Genomic DNA, 15,089 nt, shown 5'->3' with positions numbered 1-15,089 from the left:
ATTTCCTCTATTTTGTATACTTACACACTACCCAATCGTATGTTGTTAACGCATCCAGACGTGTTGAATATTCTCAACGCTCGGTCTGCACGTTCTCGCTCCGCGATAGTCTATCCAACAGCGCCGTTATTAATTTCGCGTTTGTAGAGTTAGTATAGACCAGGCTTAAAATGGTGTTCGTTGTGAGAATGACAGATACAAGATGACGTCATAAAGGATTAAGTAGAGAGCTACTGTTGTAAAGTATTCATAATATCGATAAATGTCAGTCTATTTTGACTGATGAACTAAGGCTGCTTTCACACTACTAACTTGTGAGCCGCTCGCATGAGCGAGTCATGTGAACCTGTAGTGTGAAGACATTGAATACTTCTGAGCCGCTCAAAAGGTCTTGATACCAAAATGGCAGGCATGCTAGGGCCAGAAGAAGCTGCAGCTTTAATCTTTGTGATAAATTGCAAGAAAAAATAGGAAAAGAAGGTATTGAACAAAGTGGATTCATTCTATAATTCGATCAAGACTAGAAGAATGTATTTTACAGTCTGTTTCCCAAGTTGAGAGAAGATTAAAAAAAATCAATTATTTCAGGATGTAGATATTTTCGTTTGACGAATTGTATAATCGTATTCAGTATGCATTTTATCAGAATAACGCCAAAAATTTTTCAATATCAAATATATGTACACTTTTGTCCATTCCAACTGAGTTCACGCTCAAGTGTGACGAGCTCTCATAAGACTGCGTGTTATTTTCTTCTCCGCAAGCAGCCCACTCGAGCCAGCTACCGGCGGGGTTATCTTCATAGTAGCTCAGAGCCGCGGCTCACTTGCACCGAAGTGCATGTGTGAAGGCGTACATTTAAGACAATATAAAGCTAGCAGCTGCAACTCAAGCGAGCGGCTCGCAGGATCCTAGTGTGAAAGCTCCCTAACACGATGTTTTGGGGAATGAAACAAAATCTACAGCCTAAAGAAGCAGTACATTAGCTCAATCAAAGAACGATTGGTTTCCTGTTCGATACTAGGATACGTGATGTTGTGGTGGACAACATCACGTCCATGGGTTTTCTTAATTTTTCTCGTTCATTCTCATATTTCTTTACTCCAATTCTTCGTAATAATTCTCTTTCATTAGTTAACCATGCGTCTCCATTCGCCTAAAAAGCATAATTGTGCAACGTCAAATTAAAGATTTCATATCGGTTCTATCACTTAAGTTAAAGAAGTATCAAAGCACGCACCCGGAATGTTTTTTCCTATAGTGGGTTTCTATTTCTAAATATTGGACAAGGTCGGAACTGAATCGGCTTTCCTGAGTGAGTTCGGACCCCCTGTGGACACCGCAGTGACTGCGGTCATGGGAATATCCGTATCGTTACTCTGTGTTTTAACCAAGATAAGCACACTCACTATAAATCAAACCGATAGTACACAGAAAGCAGACGCGGTAGCCACTTGTCCAAAGAGATGGCGTGGGTCAATGAAAATGTGACCCACCACCTGCCTTAACCTATGACCTGCTAGATTCAGACATACCGTGACCCATACTAACCCACGATCCACTATGACCCACCATAACCCACTCTGACCCACCAAAACTCATCGTCAACAACTCTGACCCATGATCCACGCCGTCCTTTCCATTGATTAAAGAGTCTTTACAGATACGTTTCAGTGGAAAATAGGATGAAATTTGAAAGTCTCAAATCAAGGTAAAGTAAGACAACGTAAGGGAAAAAGTGTAAAATTCGACTGTCTCGAAAGTCTAGAAAGCCAAGTAGTAACTCATATTGCTGTTATTACAATTACAAATATCAATATCCAAAAGTGTATGAACTTCCTTTTTTTCACTTAAATATACTCATAATAGGGAAATATATAGAAAACGAATGAAAAAGGCAGAAACCTGAAGGCCTTGAAAGTAAAACGTAGACACATTCACCAGTGTCCAAAAGATGCTGTCTACAATGCACTGAGCAGTGTAGGTCGACGGATCAGACTGAGATATAGTGGGTCGATGGGTCAGAGTGGGTCACGGTGTGTGGTGGATCGTAGTGGGTCAACGTCCTGTTGACCCACGACCCACTAATGCATTTTATCTCTGGAATAAACACGTGAATTATTATGAACAGTTAATTATTTGTAAAAAGATATGATTGAATGCATCGTGAGGACTCGAAAAGAACCTTACACGTGATGTTTGTACAAAGTCACCATTACTTTGTTTCGACCTACTGTATGAACACAAAAAATCAGTGATTTAGCCGAAGGCTACTCGTACGTAAGACTATGATGAAGGAGTAATATACCGAAATGCTATGCCACTGTATTTAATGGTAAGAATTACAAAGAACAAATTTCGGGCGTGTTTGGCTCTTTTGAAACGTGAGAGATCTCTAAAACGCTGGGAATCCGCCGTCCAGACACAGAGAAGAAAAGCACAAAAGGCTAATTGTGACATCCGGTCATGTACTGTCTGGTAACTTCGCGGGAACTCGGGTCACTTTTTTCTCGTAGCTTTTTTCTCGTTTTTCTACTGTTTAGTTTGACGTCTACCATACCAGGAGATGGTTGGAAAATTTTCTCGTGACGAAAGCAAATTGGTCTGGTTACCTCTTCTTCTCTGTTTCTCTTTGGTATTGTCCCTTTTTTTTCTCGTACCTTGTTCCGGGGACCTTGATGAAAGCACAAAGAGAGAGAAGAGAGAAGAGAAAGGAGCAGAATCCGGAAACGATTGTAGCAAGCGGAAGTAGGTTGTGGAAGCTGCTAGTATTGGGGCAGGTAGGTTGACGAACAAGAGAGAAGCGCATGGCGAACAGGGTTGCCATACTTGAGACTAGGGATAATGCCAAACAGAAAACCAAATCTATATACCTAGGCATATAAAAGAAGTTGTCCTGACTGACTAGTCAATGCCTACAGCTAACATCTTGAAATATTTGACAATATTTAGAATTTGTAAGGCAAGTTGCCATTGAGGATGTATTTCTGGAAGTTCGACGTGGAAAGGAGGGGACATGGGGTGCTGCAGTTACTATAAATCTAGCTGAAATATACGTTCTTCGCACAGAGCGAATAATGTTTATACCAAATCTCTGAAAGTAAAGAAGTGCTGCGAAATATGTAAAGACAAGGAATGCCCTTGGCATTGTTCGTATAGATTCTCACAAGAGGAATAAGGTTAATGCAAAGAATCCAAAGATCGGAACGGTATGCAACCTGGGATACCTGTAGAACAGTTGGATTGCCTACCTCACTGGCGCTTGAGCTCACTATACTTTTTTTTTTTTTTTTTTTGCATAAATTTTGACAACCCCTAATTTCCTCTAAGCCGAAAATAGGAAAGAAAAACTTGGTAAGCTGTTAGATCCTAGTACAAAATTTTGTAGCTATAGATGAGTCTTTTCTATTTAAAAACAGACACATAATTTAATAACAAACAATATATACTCTGTATATACAGAGTGTTTCAAAACATGAGCTAAATTAACTTTAAAGGCCCATAGGTCCAAAATTATGGGACCTACCGTAGTCGGGTCAAGACTTCACTTAGGAACTAGTATGTGCGCTATCCAAAAATACATGTTTTAGAGTCCTAAGGTACTCACGCAAGAATGTTTATGGAAGGAATTTGGCTATGGACATATAATTTGAAGTACTCACCAACTATCTTTACAAAAATTGTTGCGGAAGTACTGCAGGATTCTGAAACATGAATTTTTGGATATGACACATATTTGTTCCTAAGAGAGGCCTTGACCCGACTACGGTAGGTCCCATAGTTTTGGAGCTATGGAAATTTAAAGTTCATCTTTTCATGTTTCCGGCAGCCTATAACTCCGAAAGGAAGCATTTGTGCACCCACATTGGTCTATACTTTTTGTCTTATCTTGGTGTCAGGAATCATCTCCAAAATGTTTTCGGTGTTGTTTTGAAACGCCCTGTATATATGGAAAGGAAGAAAAGAGGTGGGCAACACGAAATTCAGTATTTCGACTTCTCATCAAAATAATCAAATAGGCCTGTATCAGCGTCCTTTTTTTTATGTTCGAAATAGGGATGACGGAAAAAAGATTGAAGTAGTTCACTCGTAGTATAAGAGGCGTTCGAAATTTTCGCTCGAGATTTCGAATTCAGGTAAGTTTTATACAGTAAAAGTAGCGGATATTTGCTAGTTACGCTATATTTTCAAAATCGTCTTTCTTCATTAATTTGAAAGATTCTTCGTTTTCTTAGCTATGTTTATACACAAAAGAAGAAACTCTTGCGGATAATAATAATAATGAATTTGTTAGATAAAATTCTAACTAAGTAACTAACTCTATGGGCTATGTAACCCGAAGGTTCAATGCCACGTTCACGTAAGCTTTACGTTGCTTTCTGCCCTCCAACCGGATTCAGTTTTCACTTTATATTCCTATTCCTGCGAGATCCATCTTAATATTATACTTCCATCTGAGCCTAGGTCTTCCTAATGCTTGTTTTCCGATTGGTCTTCCAGTTAAGACTTTGAAAGTATTTCTACTTTCGTCCATCCTGGCTACATGACCTGCATGACCACCTGAGCCTCCTAGACTTGATGACCCTAATACCGTTTGGTAAACGGTATAAATTATGTAGTTCCTCGTTATGATGTTTCCTCCATTCCGCACTCCCGTTTCTCTTGGGTCCGAGTATTCGTCTCAGGATCTTGTTCTCAAATATTTTCAGTTTACGTTCTTCTCTCAGAGTAAGCGATCATGTTTCGCAACCATACAGAACAACAGGCATGATTATCGTTTTATATATTTTAAGCTTCAAATTCCGCGAAAGAATTCACGACGGCAAGATATTCTGAGCTCCATTATAATAAGAATTCTCTGTTTTTAGTCGACCTTTAATTTCTTCGTCAATATGGTTTTCATCTGTTACCTAAATATTTGAAAGTATCCACTTTATCAAAGTATTATTTGATATTTTAACTCATCCGTATTACGCTCACGACGCACTTTCATGTATTTAGTTTCTTCTCTGCATTTACTTCTAAATCCATATCCCTGGAAGCGTTTAATAAGAGCTCTGCATTTCTTTCTATTTTTTCCTGTCATCCCATATGAAATTTACATTATCAGTATACGCCATAACCTGGTGAATACCATTCAACTGTAACCCTTGGTTGCTATCTTTGATTTTCCTTATAGCATATTCCAGGACAAAGTTGAATAATAATGGCGATAACACATCTCCTTGTTTCAGGCCATTCTTGGTGTGAAAGCTTGTGGACAAATATTTTCCTACCCGGACTTTACTTTGAGATTCATTTAAACATATCTTAATTTTTAGGTAAAATATAATATACTGAATACTATATATATCATATATTAATATAAGATATACCATATCATCGTTTTATATTGATGTAAGAAATAATTCATAGTGAATAACCACAAATATTAAAGACGCCTTTTCAAAGGAAGGGCATGTGTCAAGTGTTTCTGTTTTTTAAGGGTTTAACGAAAGAATCAGCTCTCCTTATCAGAAAGTAGGGATGGCAAGAAGGATTGATTAACCTATATATATATATCTCGATGAATCTAAATGAAATTTTTAACATAGATGAGGTTTGGGCCTGGAAAAATTGTTATCATTTCAGTTTGATGGTAGAACTTAGGTAGGGGAGGGGAGGAGAACTATTGGTATCAGTGCCTAATCCAAAGTTTTCGGGATCGCTGAGATGAACAGCAACACTTCCGGTGAAATAAACAGTAACATTTCCGATGCCGTTTATATCCAAGTTCAGCCTTGCAACTTGGGAGGAGAAGAGAGATAAAAATGATCAGAAAGGACCAATATTACTGTCGAATTCATGTAGTTTTCGGGAACGCTATGACGAACAGTGACACTGAAGATGCCGTTTAAATCCAAATTCAGCCTCCATTACTCCTAAAGGGAGATGGTGACATGTAAAAATAATTCAAAATTAGTGATATTAGTGTCGAATTCACAGTTTTTGAGTTTCCTAACTTGATTAGTGACAGATTAGGTGCCCTTGTTGTCCAAAATGAAACGTATTCTCCCCGTGCGAAGAACGGGTATTCTGCTAGTATTTTATAAAGAGGTAAACATTGTAAGCAATATATATGCAAAACTTGAACTGGAATGTTTAACTATCTACTAGCAAAAATCTAAACGTATTATTGCGGGTATATTTTGCATTCCTTCTTCTGCATCTTTTACATAAAATCTTAATGAACCATACCTGTCATAAAAAACACACCGAGAAATGATTTTAATTATTTTAAATCAGAAGTCCAATATACCAAATTTTATGTCGGTAACCTAATGTAATTTCGAGATATTGACATCTCGTAATACTCGCAGCTCCTATTTCATCCTTCCACATAGAATTTAATTCCACGTTTTCTTTTTATCTTCTGGATCAATATTTTATTATTTTTTTAAAAAAATATCATCAAATATGTTTCCATTTATTTTAAATACCAAATTTCACGTTTCTAAACTTAACCCTACGTACATCAAAGAGTTACTCATAACACGGCACACTAAGAGAGGGTTTAAAAACGTCCACCGCATAAATCATTTTTTTCTGTCCCAGAAAAAGTAACATTCTTCTCTTTTTTGTACCTTCAGTTATCTTAGTTTATAGTTAGTAAACAATAGACAAGAAAATTATATTTTCTTGGACAGAAAATAATGATTAATATGGTGGACATTTTCTAACTCCTTCTTTGTGAACGGTATTACGCATACACCCCTTGGTGAATGTAGGGTTTCCACTTTTAATGTTATCACTCTGAAACCAGGTCTTTTCTGTTTAGGTGTAAGACGCTTTGCGTCAGCTATACCCGTAGCGATGCCTAACGTCAGAATCTTCAACTTTAACTGGAAAACGTCATGCACATTACGGTAACACGTTACATCAGGGGAGGGCACTTTATGTGCACCACGTAAACTTTAAAAAAAAAAAATCGAGTTATTTCCTAAAAATTAAAACTATTGAATGACATAAAGTAAAATTGATATTATTTTTGACAGAAAACCTGAATTCTGACATTATATTAAAGAAACATTCATAAAAATTCTTATCCTGATAAAAGTATGGACAATTTTTAACCCACCTTGGTGTACGTAGGGTTAAGGGATTCCGAGATGTTAGTATTTTATTATAACAATTTTGGCTCCCGTCATTTTTTCTTCATCTGTTTCTTTCCTTCGAGGTAAAATTTCAAAATATTTGTTTAATTATTTTAAATGAAAAGTCTAAAAACCAAAATTTCAAGTCTCTAAACTTAAATGATTTAGAAATACTCTGTATGTATGGACATTTTATTGTAATACTAGTAACTTCCATACTTTTTTTTCTAATCAACCCTTTTCTTCCCTTCTAGGTCAAATATCAAAAAACGCTGAAACACGGATGGAATTATTTTAAATGAAATGTCTAACTACGGAATTTCGTGTCTAATCCTGGAGAATTCGGGATTTTTACGTCACAAATCCGAACTTTCCAAATTTAATTGAGTTGAGTTGATTTTTAGGTTAATGTCCCTTTCCGCAGCAAGGGCGCCGATTTCTCTGTAGATTTGGGGGGCTCATTCAGATGCAGAAGGTATTGACATGCAGAAGGTTAGAAGATGATTTTAAGGCAAATTGCATTCAAATTATGCCAAATATTGTATATTCATAAATACAATAGGGGGACCCACATGAGCTTTGGGGGGCCCGGGCACCCAGGATCGGCGCCTTTGTTCAGCAGGGAGGCTATATGACGATATTTACTGATTAATGTCGAGTCGGACCCTGGTCTCCCACGCGAAAGACGCGTATACTAATCGTTTATCCACAAAGGAGTTCTTGCCAAATTTAAGTTCTAGCAGTAGTTTGACCTGTATGTTAATCAGTCGGTCAGGTAATCAGGCAGTTAGGACTTCTTTTCCATATATACCTTCAACCAAATATCCTTCCAAATTGTAAAGTGGGACAGAATAATCCCAGAGACCATTCTGTAAGCTGTGACAATATAAACGCCCAAAACGGAATGTAGCCGATGATGATACAGCTATCAAGATTTACGTTCTTGTTGTTGTTCTCTTAGAGGAATTAACAAAAATTATAGGCCTACTAGATTTGAACAAGGTGCTCAAACCACAAGAAAAGACAGATGTTTTTAAGTGCGCGTAAATTATGGCCGGTTTAGCGCCAAAAGCATGGATATAGCTTCACTGATGACGAAGCGAATTTACCTCTACGCTTGCGTACTAACTTCACGGTCGGCGGGAAGTCTGCTCGTCCCCAGCCCTAGTTCCCTCGTTTTTTTTTCTTCCCTCCGCTCCCTCACACTCTATCTTCCCCCGAGTAGTTCGGGATACTCACTCTCTTACACACACTCAGTTCCCGCGCGCCGTTCCGACGACCCGACGCGAGTCGATCAACGTGTGTGTGGTTGATATATCAACCGCGAGGAAGAAAATATACGAGAAAGTGTCGCCTAAGTTAAGGTTTGTGTGCGAATGAGAGAAAGTGATTCCACAAAGAAACAATCATCAAAAAAAATTAGTCTATGATTTTCTTTTTAACCCCGTGCATGAAACAGTCAGTTTAAATTGAGAAATATATTTTCTAAGTTATCATGTACTACAATTCCTATCACATATACTAACACTTGTTCTGAAAATCAAACCAGTGTGTTCAGGTCATTAGGAACCATAAATAATATACCCTTAGTTGACAAAAAGAAATACTGCCAATCTCATTTCTTGCTCACAGTAACAACCAATCATTTTTTATCTCCATTACTAGAATTACCTCAACAAATAAAACTATATTTTCTATCGCTTCTCGAGATATGTGACTATCTTTTCTTTGTCCATAAACGCTGAATAGCTTCTTAAGAGTTGTCTGGTGGCACGCATAGTGTTTGTGAACCGCGTTCTTTGAGTGGATAATATATTTTACGACTACAATATGACACTCCAAGCGTGAAAGCTAATCAATATTACGTAATCGTTACAGCTGTTTTCCGCTCAGAAAACTCTTGAATATAAAAATCAATCAAATAAAAAAATATTAATCATAAATTGTAGACAACAGAAGCCAAAACAATGAAATGTCATCTAGCGCATTGGACATCTGTGTTGTTGTTGTTAATAGTGTTTTTCGTTAATGTTGTTGTTCTACGGCCGAACAATGAACGGGTGGCAAATCAGCTGATTAGATATAACGGCTCCGCTCTTGAGGCTAATCAACCGTCGACAAGTGGTCATGGCGGTAGTGGTAACTCTCAGCGTCATGGTAATGGTAAGCATGGTAAACATCGCGAGCGACACCACCATAATCGGGACTCGATGGTAGTGAAAACGGACAAAGGACTTATTCGAGGACTGGCAAGACCCGTACTTGATCAAGAAGTTCATGCATTTTTGGGAGTCCCGTTTGCGGAACCACCTTTGGGAGATTTACGTTTCAAGAAACCAGCCCCGAAGAAACGATGGGAGGGTGTGCTTGATACGACGCATTTACCCAACAGTTGCATACAGGAGCGATATGAATACTTTCCAGGATTTATCGGAGAAGAAATGTGGAATCCAAATACTAACATATCTGAGGACTGTCTATACCTGAATCTTTGGGTACCAAGAAGAGTTCGTCACAGAGAAGTTCCTAAAGCAACTATCCTGGTGTGGATTTATGGCGGAGGCTACATGGCTGGTACATCCACTTTAGACGTTTATTACGCTGATATCATGGCAGTTGCTAACGACGTGATTATTGCCTCGATGCAATATCGTGTAGGAGCCTTTGGGTTCTTGTATTTGGATCACGATGAAGCTCCCGGGAATATGGGGCTTTACGACCAAGCAATGGCTATCGAATGGTTGAAGACCAATGCGGAAGCGTTTGGAGGTGATCCGGATTCGATAACTCTCTTCGGCGAGTCTGCAGGTGGCGGATCCGTCACGATTCATCTTATGTCACCCCTAACAAGACATTTGATAAAAAGAGGTATCATACAAAGTGGTACTCTAAATGCTCCTTGGAGTTATATGACAGCAGAAATGGCTAAGAATGTTGCTGTAAAATTGGCCAATGACACTGGATGCGATGGAACAAGACTTCAAGGTTTTACTGATGAAGGAATTCGGGAGGTGGTCCAGTGTTTGCGAAATGTAGATGCCAAGAATATATCCGTAACACAATGGAATTCCTACTGGAGAATTTTGGGATTTCCTTCAGCCCCTACAATTGATGGCGTCTTTCTTCCCAAGGACCCTATAGAGATGCTAAAGGATGCAGACTTCAACAACACCGAAATCCTTATTGGTAGCAATCTGGATGAAGGTAAGTACAATCAGTTTGCTGTAGTGTTTAAATTATTTTGTTGTAGTGTATTTAATTTTCTAAGTATGTTTTGTTGTGCTTAAGTCAAATAGGTTTACAAAATCATTTTAGGCCAATACATCAAATTTTAATCAGGTTACTATACCACTGCTTGTGATTTATTTACAACTTGTATAATAAAGTCGATATATTTTCGAAATGAATATACAAGGCAGTGCAGTACGCAGAGTGGTATCTAAACTTTTACCTCTTCCAACATCAACAATATACTATGGGAAAATAAATATGTGTCATATTAAGATAGAAAAAACGCGTGGTCCTTAAACGATATTAGTTTGTGTTCTTGCAAGCTCTTGATTCTGTGTACATTTTGATTTTTGAATCCTGTTTAAATGAAATGAAATGAAATCTTTAATTTTTCGTTCAACGATTTTGCCGGCTAGGCTAAAGGAGACGATTATGATGAGAAGTGAATGAATTGGTAGAATGGTAAAGGGTGAGGAAACGGGAGAACCCAGAGAAAACCTACGCACATGGTGTTTGCCCACCACAGAGCTAACTTGGTGCAAGCTGGGATCGAACCAAGAACCCCAGGCACCAGAGGTGAACGATCTATCACTGAACCACCGCATCCCCTTGAATCCTATCTACTCCACAGGAAAAAATAATGTTATATAAATATTAGACATTAGCAGTCGGATTAATGATCTGAATTTATTTAATTTCAATCTTAAAATGTATCTTTTGCCACAGAAAACTAAAGGAATTAATAATATAGGTCTGTAGAAATTTTAAATATTGCTTTAGCGGAAAAAATGGTACGTTTCACTTCAAGGTAACAAATTTTCTCTTATTTGTTTACTTAAGTATTTATTTATAAATATGTCATCACGATAATCTACCTATTAATCCGACGTACCGAGGCTGTATGGATAATGTGCGCACCTTCGGAGTGAGGGACTAGGGTTCGATTCCTGGCGGGAGATCATGTGTTTCGGATCCAAAGTTAAGCTGTAGGTTCAAGTTTCATATAACTCCGGTGGTGAAAGGAACACTAAAGTCAAATCCCACCATCATTTATCAGACAGACCGAGTTCGATCCTTTTATAAAAGCGAGAGTTAATCTCTCGTTTTCCTTTCGTGGGACAGGGTAGCTCAGTGGTAGAATTCTTACATCTGGTGCGTGAGATCCTTGGTTCGATGCCCGTTTGTGTTGGACAACATCGTGTCTGTGGGTTTTCTCGGGGTACTCCTGTTTCCTCCTCCATTATCATTCTACCAACATCAATCCTTGCCTTAATCATCGTCTCAATTAGCCTAAAGGACATATCGTGGGACGTTAAACTAAAAGAATCAAAGATTTCGTTTTCTTTCTTTCTTTCTTTCTTTCTTTCTTTCTTTCTTTTTTTTTTTTTTTTTTTTTGTTAATGAGTAATTAGGGAAACCTGCAAGTTACAAGTAAGGTGGGTTGGATAATGTTGTGATCACGTCACCTTCTCTATGAGTTTTTTTTATTTTTTATTTTACACCGTTATGCAACACGAGGTCATGAAAGAGAGGAGCTTGAATCCAGTACAGTTAGCATACGTGCAAATTATCAAACAAAATGAACCCGACCGTTCCCCACCACACTTATCACCTCAAAAAAGCTGGAAAACAAAACCATTCCAACAATTCCCCTTAATCTCCTCTATATGTTCAGATTATAACTTACCTTCATATCTCCCGTAAATTCACATTGGTTTGTCCTAATTGGAGAAGCGTTTCTTTAACTCTACAAGCAAGAAAGGATTTTAGATATAACAATGAGTTTTAAACACTATAAATATGATAAATAAGAAGTGAAAATAAATCTTCAGAAAGAAATCGACAAGAATCTCTACATGTTCAAACATGTCACTTGGTCTCTTTCTAGTACGGCTAAGAAAGATAAAAAAAAAAAAAAAAACGCCTGTGGGATTTCTATCCGGAACTTTTTTCTTATCTGTATACGTAAGCAAGGGGAACGATAAGCATTCCTTTACGCTAGTTCGACAACTTATCTCATAATGTGAATACCAGGCAGGTATCTTCAAATATATATTTTTTCTCTAGTCATTTTTCACTTCTAAATAAAATATGCTTACTGTTTGTTGAGAGGTCCGCTGTGGCTCAGTTGTAGACCGTTCACCTGAGGTGTATGGGGTCCTTGGTTCGATCCCAGCTCGCGTCAAGTGAGTTTTCTGGTCACACCATGTATGTGGGGTTTCTAGGGTTCTCCCGTTTCGTTCCACTTTATTCATTCCACCATTTCATCCAGTACTAATTATCATCGTCTCCTTGAGCCTAGCCGCCATAACTGTGAGATGTAAAACTTAAAGATTTCATTTCATTTCTTCATATTTGTTGAGTGTTGTCTTATCTAACTAATAACTATTTTGAAAATTTGTAAACACTAAAATCAGAGTGCAACTTTTTCTTCACCAAAACATTTAAAATATTTATGTTCAAAATAATCTCATAAGCATCCTAATATTGTTCATTGTTAGTATTTTTTTTTTTTTACATTCTTTTACTTTTAGCGCCCCTTTCAGCAGGAAGGCTATATAAGATGTGGGCTACAGCTTAACATGGAATCCGAACCACATGAGCTCCCGCTGACAATCGAACCCGGGTCTCCCACTCCATAGGCGTGCACTCTAACCGCTTAGCCACCAGGGAACTCAATATGTTGTATAATACTATTCTGTAAATTTTGCCTGTAACATGAACTAGTTTTTAAAGCAACAGAGAAACTATTTTATTGAGGTATCAGTTAACTGAATACGGAAAGGAATTTTTAGAGTAAACACAGCTGTTGCCTATATTTCGAGGCACACATTCGTCGATAAGAAAGGCCAATGCCGGGATTATAATCCGGGACTCTCAGAGTGAAAAGTGAGAACGCTCCCCCACTATAAAAACGAAAAAAGAGAAAAACTATTATCTTTTTCATTTCATGTCCCATGATTATGACCTTTAGGGTAAGGGAGATGATGACTAAGGCAAGTGATGGCGATTGAAAAATTAGTAGAATGAAGACGTGGGAGGAAACGGGAGTACCCCGAGAAAACCCATAGACACGATGCTGTCCACTACAAACTTATACTTGACCGGGTATCGAACCAGGGACCCCACGCAGCTGAAGTAAGCACTGCACCACTGAGTCACCATACTCTCTTATAAAGAACTACTGAAATAAGAATAGGGAAAGGGAACTGGTTGTACCACAAGAAACTTTCTAGGAAAACAATATTGTCAACCACAAATATACTTGCCTGGGATCATACAGGATTAATCCGTTAACATATCGATGAGTAATGGTGACAGTCATAGTGGCTATTCATATCACATTAGTTCATCAATTCGTTAACATGCATAAAAAAAATTGCAATCTTGACCAATAATTAGTTTTTGGATCTGGGGTCATAAAATTTTTGAACGGCCCTAAATCAAATTTTCGTATTTTCTACGGAATAGGCACATTATACTGGACTAAGTGATAGATTGGGTTTGGCTACACTATATGTAGTTCTCCAGATATAACGCCTACAAGAAAATTTTTGATTAAAATATATTGGATCTTTTGATCCCAAAATACTTTTAGGGTAATGCTAATATGCAACCCAAAAAATATTCGTGAATAGCGGGTTGCATAAACGCAATGGCTAAAATATTCAAATATTCTTGATCCTTATTATAAATGCAAACCTATTCATTCATAATCGCGTGATCCTGTTTACAGTTATCGTTAGAATTTCTTTAATAATTAAATTTTTACTATGAAATACTATTTTGCACATATGTAGTTCTATCAATAAGAAAACTATAATAGTCTTAACATAGGTAGCTGTGTACCTACTAAATCTGTAATGCATTGTCTAAGTTAATGGTTATACCCTGTAAATAATTCTTTAACATGAATGTAAACGGCATTTATATTAAGTAGTAATATTATGTACGTACAATAGAAAAAAGTAACTTCTAAATTTATGAATTCCTGTTACTGATATGAACTCCTAGCAATGTACCCCTGCACATTAGTCTAGCGGTAGCGTGCGTGATTTTAGTACATGCGGTCCTAGTTTCGATATCTGGTAGAACAGCTTTCAATGTATTACGGTAGTTCAGATTCCATGTGAAAGTGTAGCTTCACGTTTCTCATAGCCTCGAGGCTGAAAACAGATGCTAAACGTCAATTAATTGTGGTGATCCTCAATCTACAATGGAAACAAACATAATCTGTAATTCATTAAAAATCGGAATTCTTTTTTACGAAAGCTTACTAACATATTGTCTTACACTTAAGGCTAACACAACCCTCTAATCTTTAACTAATTTAAGTTCCAATTACTAGGCTCAACTGGGCAGCTTCACGCTTCCAATGCTGCAAAGAAATTACTAAATTTATCAGGAATTCATCGTTAAAAAACGTTCTAAGTAAATATACAATTATAAATTAGAAAGAAAATTCAACTCTTGCTAATCTGGGAACTAATTTAAGAAATTGGGACAAACCGTTTTTATTACAAAAACCTGAAACCAGTTTCTAGAAATTTAAATGCCTACATTTTGTTTTGTCCAAATCTCATTCGATTTTTTACCAGTACAGTTTCAGTTTTGTTCAGAGGAGTTTTGGGTTCCTACTGAAACCAGTGTGATTTTCCCTGAAGCCTGTATCTGTTCTTCTTGTAGCACTCATTTCCAAAAGAGTTACCGAAGAAGTGATAAGTT

At 37.5% G+C, this 15,089-nt stretch overlaps 1 protein-coding gene across 1 annotated transcript in view; it reads left to right on the top strand.

Annotated features, from left to right (window-relative positions):
• The first annotated feature begins 8,411 nt into the window (after positions 1–8,411).
• LOC145679592 (acetylcholinesterase-like) overlaps positions 8,412–15,089 on the top strand; it is a 204,957-nt gene continuing 198,279 nt past the window's right edge. Inside the window, exon 1 of the mRNA XM_081750169.1 lies at positions 8,412–10,337. Coding sequence (XP_081606295.1) covers positions 9,101–10,337 — 1,237 coding nt within the window. The 5' untranslated portion in view covers positions 8,412–9,100. The remainder of the gene's footprint in view (positions 10,338–15,089) is intronic.

The sequence above is a fragment of the Thermobia domestica genome, chromosome 2 (assembly GCF_964235325.1).
Source record: "Thermobia domestica chromosome 2, izTheDome1.hap1.1, whole genome shotgun sequence".
Classification (NCBI taxonomy): domain Eukaryota; kingdom Metazoa; phylum Arthropoda; class Insecta; order Zygentoma; family Lepismatidae; genus Thermobia; species Thermobia domestica.
Note: the sequence above shows the minus strand (reverse complement) of the source record. Positions and strands in the feature narration are given on the sequence as shown.